The sequence below is a fragment of the Ambystoma mexicanum genome, chromosome 1q (assembly GCF_040938575.1).
Source record: "Ambystoma mexicanum isolate Mex_15411 chromosome 1q, UKY_AmexF1_1, whole genome shotgun sequence".
NCBI lineage: Eukaryota > Metazoa > Chordata > Amphibia > Caudata > Ambystomatidae > Ambystoma > Ambystoma mexicanum.
The window spans coordinates 1,239,093,428-1,239,110,181 of record NC_090922.1 but is presented as its reverse complement, the minus strand read 5'-3'; the positions used below and the strand labels follow the sequence as shown (position 1 = coordinate 1,239,110,181).

The 16,754-nt window shown below is 50.6% G+C and overlaps 1 protein-coding gene across 14 annotated transcripts in view; it reads right to left on the bottom strand.

Moving 5' to 3' along the window:
- Positions 1–16,754, bottom strand: part of DOCK7 (dedicator of cytokinesis 7) — a 1,498,361-nt gene that overhangs the window by 63,087 nt on the left and 1,418,520 nt on the right. For all 14 annotated transcript variants that reach the window (XM_069642017.1, XM_069642019.1, XM_069642018.1 and 11 more), the window contains one exon: positions 7,761–7,997. In XM_069642017.1, coding sequence (XP_069498118.1) covers positions 7,761–7,997 — 237 coding nt within the window. The remainder of the gene's footprint in view (positions 1–7,760; positions 7,998–16,754) is intronic.

The following is a 16,754-nucleotide window of genomic DNA, read 5'->3' as shown; positions in this document are numbered from 1 at the left end:
ACTCTGCTCTCCAGAAGTTAAGCCTGATCACTCAGCCATTGCTACCACTTCGAGAGGTGTGGCTCCTCCTTGGGTGGAAATACTGATTTACCCTTAGAGTAGATGGTAGCACATCCCTCATCAGAGGGCTGTGTAAAGACCTCCCTAGCGTATGCCAGTTGGCATTTGTATAGGTGGAATCAGCCACTGTTCACGAGTGTTGTAGCCAGGAGCATGTGTGTGTATGTGTGCTACAAAGCTGGTGAACCAGGGGATGTGACACTGCTCTGTAGTGTGGTTCAGTAATTATATCTATCACTTAGAAGAGAGTATTCTTGTGGTGTATTATATTGAAACATAGGGCATTCCAAGAAAGTTCTATTCTTCTGATTTTGCATGGACCAGCTACCAATGATTGGCAACCTCAGACATATACCATACTGTTGAATATAGCTTCGATTGGCTGCCATTAGACAGAACAGCTAAATGTAAATCTGGTTAACTGCTTTGATGTCACAGCAGACTGCAACCAAAATAAGTCTACAACACCCCAGTGTTTCCTCCCCTAGTTGCTTGTAGATCCCGTGTTGACAAATTGCTTGACCTACACCTCCCCCATTGTTAGATCCCCACTCCCTTCTATCTCGGCTTCCCTCCCCACCTCTTTGCACATATGATTTGTAAAGCGCTCCATTGCCCCCCAAAGCTGTCTGTACTCAATAAATACCCTTTTTATAATAATAATAATACTCATAATACAATGCTGCAATGTCACAGTAAATGTTGGTTTAGAGACTTAAGAAACCTAATTCTACCCATTGCTTCTTTTAATTCCCAGCTCCTTCAGTGCAGCCTGACCGCCGACATCCTTTCACAATCTCTCAATCTCATTAACACCCTGGATTGAGGGGCGAGGGGGGCAGTCAATGAGGATCATTAGCGACACACCACCCGCATTCGGAACAGCCTGAGATATGTGCACCCTTTCCTTGTACACCACAGACCTCATGTTCCCGGCCACCCTTATTAGCACCTGTGGACGGGTGCTAAAAACATTTTTCAAAGAAAATGAAAAAATGTTACTTTTTTCTGCATCTGTGACGGTTGCTGCAGTCTGTTCCATTAGAACAATACACATTGTAATTGGACTGCATCAAAGAGGAGCAGCATCACAGATGCCAGAGATATATTTTTGTATCCATAAAAAAAGCCTTTGCAGGTGCTGATGGCAATTACTCCCTGGCCTGCGGGTTGACCCTGCCATTAATGAACCTCCAGGCAGGTAAAAGGCCTGATCGAATCACCTCATTAATGGCTGGTGTCTCATGCCTGGTCCAAAAGCCGCAGGAAGCAACCCTGTCTTAATACGAAACTGCATACTCCTAGGTGAAGTAGCAACAAAACACCATATACAATGCAACATCTTAGATAGGCAGGTATCAACAAGGGGGTGTTTGCCACTTCGTGGGTCCGAGTGATGACATCGAGCTTTTCGCTGATGTTCTACAATGCCCTTCACAAACCTCGAAGAAAAGCAGCCCCCGTTTTTGATACCTGCGTACCTGCAACTCTACATGTCACTGTACCGCAGATTGCTATTTGTAAAATGTTCTAATCATTGGGAGAGTGAGATCCTGAATCATCATAAAATTAAAGCATAAACACTGAACAAACTATATTTGAAGAGAATCTAATATGTTGGATTATGTGACACGTTTTTCGGACTTTTTTTCGCCAAACATGTGCAGCTGGCATAATTAGTTATCGGAACCCACCAAAGAACAAGTTACTTTCTTACCTGGTAACGTTCTTTCGATGGGATGGTCCGACGACGTATTCCATATCTATGACAGTAATCACCACAGCTGTGCTGCTTCGGAAACTTTTTCGGCGTCTGCGTCCTGCGTCGATGACGTCGATGCGCCGCCGTCGAGGACCTCCTCCGACGTCCGACGTCATCCGATGTGATAAGTAGGACGCACGACGCCAGTAGCCTCAGTTGTAGTTTTTTCCCCCAGAACGTGTGACAATAGTCAACTGCCAGTCCGACACAAAGCCTTGCGGAACGTAAGCTGCAAACGCAACAGAAATTCTGCAGCGGGGAAGGCAGGGCGGGAGCGATATGGAATACGTCGTCGGACCATCCCATCGAAAGAACGTTACCAGGTAAGAAAGTAACTTGTTCTTCGAGGGGATTGGGTCCTCCGACGTATTCCATATCTATGACAGACTCCCAAAGCAGTACCAAATCAAGGAGGAGGGAAAGAATTTAGAAACAAAATTTAGAATAGCCAATCAAATAGCAGAGCAAAGGACCGCCTTGCCAAAGGCCAGATCCTGCCCTCTGATGGAATCGAGGGAATAATGCCGCACAAATGTATGCACTGAAGCCCAGGTGGCAGCATCACAGATGTTGCGAATAGGAACACCCCTCTGCAGGGCAGTAGATGCAGCCAAGCCCCTGGTAGAATGGGCCCGCAAGCCAGCCGGAGGGTCCTTGCCCGCCAAGCGGTAACACTCCGAGATGGCCAAAATAATCCAGCGGGACAAAGTCTGTTTCGTCACAGCTTGCCCCAAGCGCTTACCAGCGTAACCAATAAAGAGTTGATCGTCCACTCTGACCCGGGACATGCGAGAAACATAAAAGCTCAAAGCTCTCCTAGGATCAAGCCTATGGAGCCTCTCCTCTTCCTTACCAGGATGCGGAGGAGGATAGAATGCCGGAAGAACAATCTTCTGGGCCAAATGAAATTCCGTCACTACCTTCGGAAGAAAAGAAGGACGAACTCGAAGGACAACCCTGTCCTTGTGAAATACAGTGAAGGGTGGCTTAACAGAAAGTGCCTGTAACTCACTCACTCTGCGAGCGGAAGTAACCGCAACTAAAAACACAGTTTTCAAAGTCAACAGCCTCAAAGGGCAAGAATGTAACGGCTCAAACGGAGCACCCATAAGAAACCTAAGAACAAGGTTCAAATCCCAACCGGGCACCAGGAAAGGCGACGGAGGGAACACATTAGTGAGCCCTTTCAGAAACTGTGAAATTAAAGGGATTTTAAAGTAAGAACATTCTTCAGATGAGCGCTTAAAGATGGACAGCGCCGCCAGGTAACCCTTAACGGTACCCACTTGCAAGCCCCTGTGGGCCAAAGAAAGCAAAAAGGACAGAACCATGGGGATGTCACATGCAAAAGGATCCACATTCTGAACTCTGCACCAGTCGCAGAACTTACGCCAACGGCAACGGTACAGAGACTTAGTTGCGGGCCTTCGGGCCGAAAGCAACACCTCCATCACGTCTTCAGGGAGGTCCCAATCCTTATACCTCAACCTTTCAGAAGCCAAGCGTGAAGGTTGAGGGATCCGACCTCTGGATGGAGAACCCGACCCCCCTCCCGTGAGAGCAGATCGTCTCGGTAGGGAAGACGACGTGGAGGGCAGATGGACAAGTCGAGAAGGTCCGGGTACCACGTCCTCCGAGCCCACGCCGGAGCAATGAGGATCATCCGGGAACCGAACTTCCGTAACCTCCGCAGCACTTGCGGGATGACGGGGACCGGAGGAAACGCGTACAGCAGCGGGAACGACCACTCCACCACGAACGCGTCTCCTAAGGCTCCTTTTGGAGGAAATTCCCGCGAGCAAAACCTTTCGCACTTCCGGTTGACACTGGAGGCAAAGAGATCCACTTGAGGGGTCCCCCAAAGGGCGAAGATCTCCAGGAGAATCTCCTGAGCCAACTCCCACTCGTGAGAGATCGTGCTCTGCCTGCTCAGAGCGTCCGCCGTCACGTTCTCGACTCCGGCCAGATGAACTGCCGAGATCGAAACTTCCTGCTGGATGGCCCAGAACTCGAGCTGCATCGCCTCCCTGCACAGAGGAAGTGACCCTGCCCCCCCCTTTTTGTTGAGGTAGTGCATGGCCACTGTGTTGTCCGTCAGGATCAGGACATTCTTCCCTCGCACAGTCGGCAGAAAAGCCCTCAGGGCTAGCCTGACGGCCCTCAGCTCCAACAGATTGATATGGAGTCTGGACTCCGACGGAGACCAACGACCGCTGACTGTCAGCCCGTTGGCATGAGCTCCCCATCCCGTGAGGGATGCATCCGACACGATCGTCACCTCCGGCCAGGGAAGCCAAAACGGAGCCCCCTTCATCAAGTTGCCTTCGACGGCCCACCACAGAAGGTCCCGGGCGACCGAGGGCGGCACCTGAATCGGGTCCGACATCCTGCCGGAGGACTGCGACCATTGCATCTTGAGTGCCCACTGCAAAGATCTCATTCGCAGGCGAGCCTCTGGCACCAGAAGAATGCAGGATGCCATGAGGCCGAGCAACCTCAAGAACTCGAACGCTGGGAGCGTCTGGGCATGCTGAAACTTGCGCACCATCTGCTGAATGTGAAGAGCCCTCACCTGGGGAGGAAAACACTGCCCCAGGGAAGTGTCGAGCACTGCTCCGATGTACTGGAGCCTCTGCGTTGGCGTCAAATGGGACTTCTTTAAATTGAGGGAGAAGCCCAGCCTGTGAAGGGAGTGGCAGGCGACGGACAGATGATCCAGGACCTGCTCGGGAGAGCTCCCCCTGATCAACCAATCGTCCAGGTAGGGGTAGACGTGAATCCCCCCTTGCCTGAGATGCGCTGCCACCACCACCATGAGCTTGGTGAAAACCCTCGGGGCGGAGGTCAAACCGAACGGCAGGACCCGAAACTGAAAGTGCGAGTCGCCAACCGCGAACCTCAGGTACTTCTTGTGCTCGGGATGGATCGGCACATGGAAGTAAGCATCCTTGAGGTCGAGTGACACCAACCAGTCCTGAAGCTGAAGGGCCTGGAGGACTTGAGAGAGAGTAACCATCTTGAACTTGTCCTTCCTGAGGAGTTTGTTCAAACCGCGCAAGTCCATGATGGGTCTCAATCCCCCGTCTTTCTTGGAAATCAAAAAATAAGGGGAATACCATCCCTTGTTCCTCTCCGCTACAGGCACCAGTTCTATGGCGCCTTTCTCCAGCAGGGCTTGAATTTCCTGCGCAAGGAGCGGATCCGGACACTTCAAAGAGAGGTTCCCCGGTGGATTGTCGCGAGGCCTGTGCCGAAAGGGAAGACAGTAGCCGTGGGTTATGATCTCCAGAACCCACACATCCGAAGTAATGGCACGCCACTCTACAAGATGCTGCGCCAGCCTTCCCCCAACCGGCGAACCATGGGACAAGGCCTCATGACTGAGTAGGAGCGGCTGCGGCGTTACCTGAGGGCAAAGAGGCAACTGCCCGAGCGGCCTTGGCACCACGGGTACCCTGTCGTCCACCTCTGGTACCCCTGCGTTGGCCCCTTTGACTGCCAGCTCCTCTCGCTCTACCAAAGGACGAGTAATAGCGAAAGGAGCCACCCCTCCACTGCTGTCCCCTAGGACGAAAAGGCGGAGGTTGGCGAACTGCAGCGCCCAACGACTTCGCTGCAGCTTTTGAGGTCTGCAACCTCTCAAGGCTCTCGTCAGCCTTGCTGCCAAAAAGATGTTCACCATCAAAGGGCATGTTGAGGAGCCGGGACTGCACATCAGGAGCAAACCCCGACTTCCGCAACCACGCAAACCTGCGTATCACGGTGCTCGCCGCCATGGACCTACTGACGCATTCAGCTAAGTCCAAACCCGACTGAACGGACTCACACATGGCATCCTTACCATCCTGGACCAAAGCAAGGAAACCAACCCGTTCGTCCCCTTCGGGAATATGTTCAGCCGCTAACGCAACACAGTTCCACAGAGTGTGCGTGAAACGCGACAAGGCACAAATGGAGTTGGCCGCCTGAAGCGCCATACCACCAGAAGAAAACACCTTCTTCGCCCAGCCATCAAAACGTTTGTCGTCCCTATCAGGAGGGATGGTAGGGTACGACGCCTGCTTTGCCGGGGCCGTGGCCGCCTGCACCACCAAACTTTCCGGAGTGGGGTGCCTGGTCAAGTAGCAGGGGTCGCCACTGGCTGGACGGTATTTCCGCGACAAGGATCTGCCCACTGCCGGGAGACTCTCCGGAGCAGTCCAAGCCGCCGCCACCCTACGCTGTAAAGCCATATGAAATGGCAGAACCGGGTCAGATGGGGGACCAACATCAAGGATGTCCGTCAGATCATCCTGCACAAACTCCCCTGGGGGAGCAGACCATCCCAGATACTCAGACACCCTAGCCATAAGGCGCCGGTATGAGGAATCGGCATGGGAGCCAGGCTCAGGCCGACCAAATTCCACCTCCGGAGAGGTGTCCAGACCACTAGCATCATGCAGCGACTGCCTCAAATCGTCAAATTGACTATGGCCCGAGACAATGTCATCCGGCACCTGATCAGGAACCAGGCCAACCGAATCCTCATCCGCCTCCGAAATATAATCCAAGTGGTGGAAAGGCACCTGAGAGTGCCTGCTCTTAGCCAGAGCCTTCCTAGGGGGTACACCCGAGACACGGGGCACCTCCGACACGAAAGGCGTCGATGGCGTCGAGCGAATCGGCGCCGCCGTCGAGAAAACCGGCAACGGCGCCGAGAGGATCGGCGTCGACGTCAGATGCAGCGCCTCCAATATCGGCGGCGTCGACACAGCCCTCGAAGCCGGAGCCCCGAGCGTGTCCCTCGACGACCTGAACGTCGACGGCTTCGACGACTTCCTCGGAGCCGGAGCTTCGAGAAAGCCTGTCGACGCCCTCGACGCCTCAGACGTCGATGTCTTCCTCGAAGACATCACAGGTGCACACGGTCTCGATCGCGTCGAGGACCGGGACCTGGAACGGGTACGGCGAGAACGAGCCTCCTTGTCCGAACGGGACCTCTCCCGTGACTCGTGCCGACCACTCTTGCGAGCGGCGTCTCTCGACCTCACACGGCCGACCCCACTCGGGGGCGCGGACGGTTGAGTACCCTGCGACTCAAGAATCGCCAACATTTTCTTCCCGAAGGAAGCCCATTCCTCCGGCGTCGCACGGCTGGTGGGATAACCGACGTGCCGGGCAGAGTCCTCGGAAGAGGACCTGGAAGGCGACCGGTGACGGCGCTTCCGAGAACGCCTCGAAGAGGCAGAGGAGTGGCGAGACCGACTCCTAGAAGAAGACCGACGAGACCTCCGACGATGACGCGGAGAGTCACCCCTCGAATCATCCGTCGAAAGCCCCGCCGACTTCGACTTCCGGGGCTTGGACACCCGACCTACCGACAATTTCTTCTTACGTTCGCGTAAGGCCTTGGAAGTGAGCGACAGGCAGTCGACACAGTCATCCGTGTCGTGGGCCTCCCCGAGGCACCAGAGGCAGGCGTCGTGCGAGTCAGTCACCGACATCTTGGACCCACACACCCCGCACTTCTTGAAGCCCGGACGCGGGGTTGAAGACGAAGTGGAAGACATCGCTGCGAAGGATATTCACAAACGAACAGGCTCGAAGAACCAGAAAGAACAGAACTCCAAAGAGTCGAGGCTAGAACCGAGAAACACGAAGCAACACGTTCGCGGAAAAAACGGAACTGAGGCTACTGGCGTCGTGCGTCCTACTTATCACATCGGATGACGTCGGACGTCGGAGGAGGTCCTCGACGGCGGCGCATCGACGTCATCGACGCAGGACGCAGACGCCGAAAAAGTTTCCGAAGCAGCACAGCTGTGGTGATTACTGTCATAGATATGGAATACGTCGGAGGACCCAATCCCCTCGAAACATTGTTCTGTGTACATTCCCAAGCCTGGACATCAATTTTCCATCAAATATGGAACTTTATGGATAAGAAAACCACACTTACCTCTTCTTTGTGCGTGACATTTATCCTGGTTTTAATGTAAGGGAAGGCATGTGATGTCGTCAGGATGGTTTTGCGCTTGAATTGTTCATGCAGGTCCCCGTGAGCACGTCCGTCCAATGTAAAGGGTGTACAATACATGAAACGCCGTAAATTGTAGTTTTTGTCGAAGTACGTTATTCGGTCCTTCATTTCATATGTATCAAAATATGGTTCCACATAGGTTATCTGAATGAAGGCCTGAAAAGTGAAAACGAGAATATGCTATATATTTACAAAATGTTCATGGACACTTTCGCTTGTTAACTGGTCCTGCAGCCAATCTGCAGAACAGCCTTCCAGATAAAAGTAGCAGCTACCACAGTTGCTCGCTCTAGAGGTTCAAAGGCTCACATTTATCAGTCACAATGTCCCCATCATGGATAACCGGCTAATATCTACAACACAGCAAAAAAAACTAGAATACCTCCACTAAAACCGCACCTGGGACCAGTAACGCCTTGTCAAACCACACTTGGATATTGCTTGCACATAATAGTAAGAGAGGACGGGGGAAGGCACGACATGCATCTTCACTTTGAACATGATTAATGAAAACATGTTGTCGTAAGTAATTAATGCTAATATTATATGAATATTCCCGCAACAGGCACACTACCATCTACATGTTTTATAGTGCAATCTCTAAGACATGTTTATAATTACTTTATGTACTTATAAAGGAAGGGGCAGGGGGGAAGATGAATTCACAAGTGTCCGCTTCATTTTGTTCTTATATACATCCTTCTAGTTCCCCTTCAACAGGCGAAATGGAAAAATGATCATTTTGAAGCATTTCTACATATCGAGCTATTCAAAGAAGACATCTTTTTAACTTGATTTGAATATTTCAGATTCTCAAAAACAATCTCTTGACACACTTGCCTGTCCGAGCCTCATTCTGCCCAGTTGTTCCAGCGGGAGGGCAGGAGCCCATCCCCTACCGTTGTTCATCGACGTGCAACCTATCTGTGCAACTCTACCATTGGAGCAGCATGTAAGCTATGCTTCCCCGGTGCCCATGAGTATATGCTTCTCCTGATCCCATCGATGCACGTACCAAGGGGCAGACCCTGCTGCCTGACGAGAAGAAGCATCCGCTCCGCTGTAATCCGGCACAAGGCCTTTCCTAAAATGGCCGTCCCAGCGTCGAGCGTGTAGGTTGCTAAGCAACAGCCTGCCCCCATTGGCTGCGCTGCTCCACTTAGCCCGCCCTTCTCGACCGGAAGGCGAAGCCGGTCCTCCCTGGTCAAAGTCATCCATTTAAGGCCACTTGCCTGTCCGAGCCTGCGGCGCCTAGGGGCCAGCCACGCTGCCCAACCACCTCTAGGCAACCAAGGTACACAGTAAGACTCCCATACTCGTATGATATTGTGCCTGCTGTTAACTCCAACTTTAACCCAATCTATCAAGAGCGTTTTCAATCTGCACCCCATTCAGCCAAGCTGTCCAGCCCACTGTCCTTACGTGTTTGATTGCGTTCCTAACGAAAGCCCAGTACTTGATTCACGTGGCTACCTACCTGGGGGACAGTGTATACTTCCCTCAATGTCTGCATGCACTGACAAATGCAAGGCCGTCCCACACGCCATAACCACGACCGTATGTCGTCAGCCCCAATCGCCTATTCCGAAGAGGCTCCATTCCCTTCTTCGAACTTTCCAAGCCTTATGGACACAGTGGAACATTTGTTGACTGATCAATGATATATTTATATCGTGCATACTAACCACATGCGTTAGTCCTGCATCTCATATGTTAATTTCCTGCATTTTACCTGCACTTGTATGTCTGTAACTACACAATGCATGTATCTTACTTACATTGCATTAGTACCTGTATACTGTTGTGCTACGCTCGCTTCCTTTATGAACCTGCATTACTGTGACTGCTAGATCTGGTACACCATCCATCCAGCAAAATTAGACCACCTGAGTAGGGTCAGGAGCTCTCAAACACTGCTGGAGCTACCATTGTACTGGCCGCTTTGAGGCCTACACTACTTAGTCCTACGACCTACCCACCAGCCTCCCATGTTTGGTCAGCAGCCCACATCATAGTGACTGAGTGCCTGCCAATGACCGGCAATGCTCACCTCATGTATATTAATACCGTTCCTCTTCATAATGCCACACATTGCCACTATGCCTGCCTCATCTCGCTGTTAATTGTGTCTGACGCTTACCTTCTATGGCTACTATATTCAGAACATGCTGTAGTTCCTAAGCTACAAATCTAGACTTCTGTTTACATGTGCACCTAATTTGGCTACTGGCAACAGCCTATTGCACACAGATTCTGCCTACTCACTAACTTTAAATTCAGGCAACTGTATCTATGTGGCCCTACTGCTGTTAATTTGTGTACAGCAACTGCATTTTATGCTTCGCAATTGGCCTAATGCCCATAGATTTTATCCTTTGCTATCTTTTGATTCTAGGCAACTGTATTTGTGCCTTACATTTACTGCATATAGATTCTGTCCATTTGCTATCTTTGAATCTAGGCAACCGTATTTGTGCCTCATTGGATTCTGCTGTTTACCTATCTCATCCGAATACTGTAATCCCACAATATGTACCCAAGACCTTCCAACCTAGTCTATCTGGGTGTCCTATTCACGCTAATGGTTCTCCTCACTTTGTCTTCAAAAATGGGGATAGTAGATACTATAGACAACCTCACCTCACGAATTACCCATGTACAGGTCCAACCTACCGTCCCACACAACCACTTGTAACATTGTGTTTAGAAACTCCAGACTTCGGGCACGATTACCTAGAATATTCGATCCTCTCATCAGATACGCAGCTAACGCTAACACCTTAAGTAAAGTATCTTACAAACATGCATCCAAGCCTAGCCTTAACACCAATATCTGCAATAACAAATCCTACACTAAAAGAATTAAGACTCAAACCTGCCCAGCATCTCTGGACATTACTGTCCCCCCACCTCTAGGTAAGCCCACACAAAACCTCAAAGGAGCACTAATTAACGCAAGATCCTTACTCGCTCATGCCACAGAAATAGCCGAAATCATTCTAACTGAAGACTATGACTTCATAGCAGTCACATAATCTTGGCTTGACGAGGCAGCAGGCCCTGCGCTGACCTTAGCTGTACCGACCGACTACACTATACTTAGGTGAAGCTCGAGGTGGTGGACTAGCTATTATTGCCAAAACAAATCTAGGCATGAGAATATCATCCAGGCATAATCTACAATCCTGCGAAGCTATGTCAATTAAAATACCTACAGCCAACTCTCAAACTCTAAATATCCACCTCATATATAGACCTCCTGGTCCTATAAACGCCTTCATTGAAGACCTGTCCATGATTCTTTCAGAAAACTTAAAGGAGACCTCCCAAACATTATTGCTAGGAGACCTTTTTTTTTTTTTTAAAAAAAGATTTTTATTTTATTCAAACCAAACAACAATACAACAAAACATAATTAAACACATTGAACAACATAACACCGCAATCCCAGTCCCTCCGCCTTATGAGCCTGTTTGTTCTTCACATTCAGTATCCGCTTCGTGTGTCAGGGTATCGCTGCCCTCAGATTCAACAGGAGCCGACACTGCTCCAAACATTTCAGCTATCAATAATTTCCATGCCATGAGGGAGCCCATTTCTTCATCCCCCCCCGCGTTACTAGCCTCTTGCCACACCACTGTTTCAGCCTCCGCCCATTTTTGTAGGTCCTTCCACCAGACCTCCACCCGCGGCTTATGACACTCCTTCCATCCCATGGCGATCCTTCGTTTCGCAAGCACATATGCCAAATCTCTCAGTTTCCCCACATGTTTGAGTTTTCGCGCTCTGGGATACCCTCCCAGCAAGCAGGCCCAGGCCGAGTCTATTTTAAGTGTGACCCCCTTTCCTGCTAGTTTCTGTGCCACTTCACCCCAGTAGCATTCAATTACCGGGCACGCCCAGAACATGTGTATCGTGTCGGCATTCTCCTCATCACACTTAGGGCACGCCTGGCGCCCAATATTTCGGAACTTTGATATTCTCAGAGGGGTCATGTACGCCCTATGCGTTATATATAACTGTATTTGTTTGAACCTGGCATTTCTCGACACCTTCTTATGATATCCCAAAGCACGTTCCCACATCCCATCTTCCATCGGGGCTCCCATCTCTGTTTCCCATTCTAATCTGAAGTGCACCAAGTCCCTTCCAACCTTGGCCATCAACATCTCATACACTCTGGAAGTCTTAGTTACTTACCTGTAACTGTATTTCTCCAGCATTGGTATCTTTCATAGATTCACATGCTTGAATATAATATTCCCCGTCGTCAGACTGGGAATCCTCGGTGATAAATTTAATAATAATTTTTTTTTTTTTTTTTTTTTTTTTTTTTAATATATACAAACTGCTACCTAGCAGTGCATGTACATAGCCCATTATGGCCTATGAGCCATTTCATTGTGTAGTCCCTCCACCTCACTTTGGTCCTTTATGGCCCCAGCCAATGAGGTGGCAGGGCTTAAGCTCCGCCCCCGGCAGCCATCTTCAGATTTTGAACCGTAGAGATTACAGTATGATGGATGCCGAGCATAGGAGCAGCCTCTCAGGGGAGGCGGGCGGGCGCATGTGAATCTATGAAAGATACCAATGCTGGAGAAATACAGCTACAGGTAAGTAACTAAGACTTCTCCAGCATTGGATCTTTCATAGATTCAGATGCTTGAATAGAATACCAAGCAGTTAAAACATGCCACCATAATATACATATATGCATAAATACAGAAAAACATATTTCTGGTCAAACCTTTACCATGCAGCAACACAACGGCTACATACTTCGGGAAAGGTGGGAAAGGAGGCTGATCCTACCTTATACAAAGAGATGGCGGAGCACTGCCTGTCCAAATGCAGCTTCTTTGCTGGTATCTTCAGCCAGGCAGTAGTGTTTGGCGAACGTATGCAGAGTGCTCCACGTGGCGGCTCTGCATATGTCCTTCAAGGCCACCCCTGCGTGGAATGCTGTTGACGCCGCTCTTCCTCTGGTGGAGTGCGCAGATGGCGGTCTAGTTAAAGGGTCGCCTTTCAACTGATGGCAGTGGGTGATGCAGGACGATACCCAGCGTGCCAGACTTTGTTTAGATATATGCTGACCCTTGGTACGGCCAGAGAACGAAATGAATAGCCGGTTTGAGGAGCGGAACTCCTTGGTTCTTTGCAAGTAAAACTTCAACACTCTAGCAACGTCTAGAGAATGTAATGTCTTTTCCGCTTCAGAAGCGTGATTCTGGAAGAAGGTTGGTAAAACAATGCGCTCAGTGAACGACATCTCCGAAAGTACCTTGGGGAGGAACTTCGGGTGAGGCCTTAAGATGACGCGGTCCTTCTGGAACAGAGTAAACGGAGGTTCTGAAGACAAAGCTTGCAACTCACTGATCCTTCTGGCTGAAGTGATGGCTATCAGGAAAGATGTCTTCCAGGACAAGAATTTCATATCGCATCTGTGTATGGGTTCGAAGGGAGGTTGCATGAGGGCTGTTAAGACGGTGTTGAGACTCCAGTCTGGAACTGGTGTAGGTGTAGGCGGATAAGTACGCATCAGTCCTTTCAAGAAGGTCTTAACCGCTGGTAAGGAAAGTAAGGCTTGCGTCTCCGCGGTTACTGTGTAGGCCGCTATGGCTGACAGATGGACCTTGATAGAGGAGAGTGAGAGCCCTGACTTAGCCAGGTGCAACAAGTAGGGCAGAATCTGATCAACCGAGGCCGAGAGGGGATCGATCGCAGAGGTCTCGCACCATTTGGAAAACCTGGTCCATTTCCTGGTGTAGGTAAGTTGCGTGGACGGGGCTCTAGCGGCCCTGATGATATCCCAGCATTCTGATGGTAACTTTAGGTGCATCAGTTTGCGCTGCTCAGGAACCATGCTTTGAGAGACAGGCTCCTCGGGTCGTGGTGGGGGACCTTGCGGTTCTGTTGTGTCAGTAGATATTGATGTGACTTGAGACGAATCGGGGGTCGGCAGGATAGGTGCCTCAGCGTCGGGTACCAGACTTGCCGTGCCCAATCCGGTGCAATAAGAATCAAAGAACAATCCTGTTCTTTTACCCTGCGAAGTACCCTCGACATGAGGGGAATGGGTGGGAAGGCGTAGAGGAACTTCCCCGACCAATCCACTGAGAACGCGTCTCCCAGTGATTGGTGCTCCGGGTATCTTGAAGCAAATCTCTTGCATTTTTTGTTGTTCCTGGTGGCAAAAAGGTCGATCTGCGGATGGCCCCATAAGGCAAAGATCCGTTGGGTTTCTTTTTCGTCCAGCTCCCACTCGTGTGACGCTGTGTACTCTCTGCTTAGTCTGTCCGCTAGGACATTGTCCACTCCTGGAAGATGCTCTGCCCTGATCTGTATCCCGTAGCGCAAGGCCCATGCCCATAGCTGTTGGGCTTCTTGCGACAGGATCTGAGACCTCGTGCCTCCTTGCTTGTTTGTATAGTGCATGGAGGTAGTGTTGTCTGTCTGGACTGTAAGAACTTGACCAGCTATAACCGGTAGGAAAGCTTTCAGCGCTAACCTTACGGCCCTGAGCTCTAACACGTTGATGTGGAGCTGGGACTCTTGTGCCGACCAAGACCCCTTGGTTTGGAGGTCCGCCAGATGAGCGCCCCAGCCTGATAAGGAAGCGTCCGTCCGCAGCAGGAGGGTCGATGTCGGTGCTTGAAACGGCATTCCCTGCAGAAGATTCCTCGGAACATTCCACCATCGAAGGGCCTTGTGCAACGTCGATGGAATCTGGACAATGTCTTCCCAGCATCCGAAAGCTTGTTTCCATTGGTGGTCCAGAGCTTCCTGAACCGGTCTCATGCGAAGCCTGCAGTTCGGTATGAGGAATATGCATGATGACATCATGCCCAATAGGGATTTGTAAGAGCGTACGGATGTTGTCTCTTTCTGTAGGAAGTTCGAAGTTGAGCGTAGAATCGCTGCTATTCTTTCTGTGGATGGCCTCACTCTGGGAATGCTGGTGTCGAGTTCGGCTCCCAGGAAGAGAGCTACCTTGCTGGGAACGAGGCAGGACTTCGTCTGGTTTATGGAGAAACCTAACTCTTTTAGGAGGTTGACAGTCCTCGACACTGCCGAGCGAGCCTTTGCAGCGGAACTTGCCTTTATCAGCCAATCGTCCAGGTATGGAAAAACGTCCGTTCCTGCCCTCCTGAGACTTGCCGCTACCGGTGCCAAGCATTTTGTAAAAACTCTCGGAGCCGATTTTAGCCCGAACGGGAGCACTTGAAACTGAAAGTGGAGCTCTCCCACTGTGAACCTGAGGAACTGTCTGTGCGCTGGATGGATCGGAATATGGAAGTATGCGTCCTCCAAGTCTAAAGTGGCCAAGAAGTCGTGCTTGTTTAACCAAGGTAGCACCCCTTGTAAAGCTACCATCTTGAATGTTATGCGCTTGATGAATTTGATGAGTGCCCTCAGGTCCAAGATGGGTCTCCATTGACCGTTTTTCTTTTTGACGAGGGAGAATCGGGAGTAGAAACCTTTTCCCCTCTGAGAATAAGGTACGGGTTCTACTGCTGCCTTCTGGAGCAGTTTTTGCACTTCGGACATAACCTGTCTTAGCATATGCACTCTGCGAGATGTTGGAGGCAGAGAAGGAGGTTGGTCCAGAAATTCTAAGGTGTGACCCTTTCGGATCACCTGCAACACCCATCTGTCCGATGTAATTGACTGCGAGCGCTGGAATAACTGGCTCACCCTTCCCCCCACCGGGGTGTGGTGAAGGGGGGGAGAAAATTGGTCGTCAGTTTTGCTTGCCTTGTGACTTCCCTTGGGCGGAGCCACGTCTGCCTCTATGGGCGTATCTGTTGGATGACTGATATTTATTGTCTTGGTACGTGCCGCCTTGTGCTTTTTGACCATAGGAGGAACGACCGTATCCTCTGAACTTGGAAGATGAACCTCTAAAGGGACGAAAAGACTGATGGTCCTTACTTTTGTCCTTTAAAGAACTGATGGCTCTGGCTGTGTCCGTGTCTGTCTTGATTGCCTTCAAATGGTCGTCTATCTTTTTTCCAAAGAGATCTTGGCCATCAAACGGCATGTCTAATATCTGCGCCTGGACTTCAGGTCTAAAGTTAGTAGCCTTCATCCAGGCCTGCCTTCTGAGCACTGTGCCGTGCGCCATCTGCCTGAAGCCTGATTCGGCCACATCAACCGCTGCGTCGATCATGTGATCCGATGTTGCTTCACCATCCGCGATTATCGATTTTGCCTCCTCCTGGAGCTCCGGTGGTAATTGCTTCACCAAGTTAGACATGCGGAGCCACAGCTCGCGATCGAACCTTGCGGTCATGGCCAGCGCATTGCCCGCTCTGATTGTAAGGGATGCAGAAGATGATACTTTCCTGCCCATGGCTTCCAGTTTACGTCCGTCCTTATCCGGTGGTGCCGACAACGGTGAGGAGGGGTTGGCGAGTTTCTTTCTGGCCGCCACTGTAACAACCGAGTCTGGTTTTGTATGACCCCTCAAACAAAGCGGTGCCGAATCCGGAGCTTTATATTTCTTTTCTGGCCTGGACACCAACGCCGGAGTCGATAAGGGCGAGGATAGGATCTTGGATCCGGAATCCCAGATGGTATTGAGGAGAGGAATTGTGGTCACTGTCCTCCTTCGTTTGTCCCTGTGCTCATAGAGCACTGATTGCCTTTCCTCCGAAGAAACCTGAATTTTAAACAATTCTGCGGCTTTACCTATAATGGTGTGGAAAGAGACGAGATCATCCGGCGGTGAGGCCTTGCCCGGCGAGTCTCTCCTCCTGGGCTTCTCGACTACGTAGTCATCCCACTCACTGGGTGCGTCTGGCTCCTGTGTTATTTCTCCTTCTTCTGGTTCCGAGAATTCTCCAAAAGGATCCTCCTGCCAGTCTGATACCGAGATGGTGGACGGTACCATCGTAGGATCCACGTCCGGAG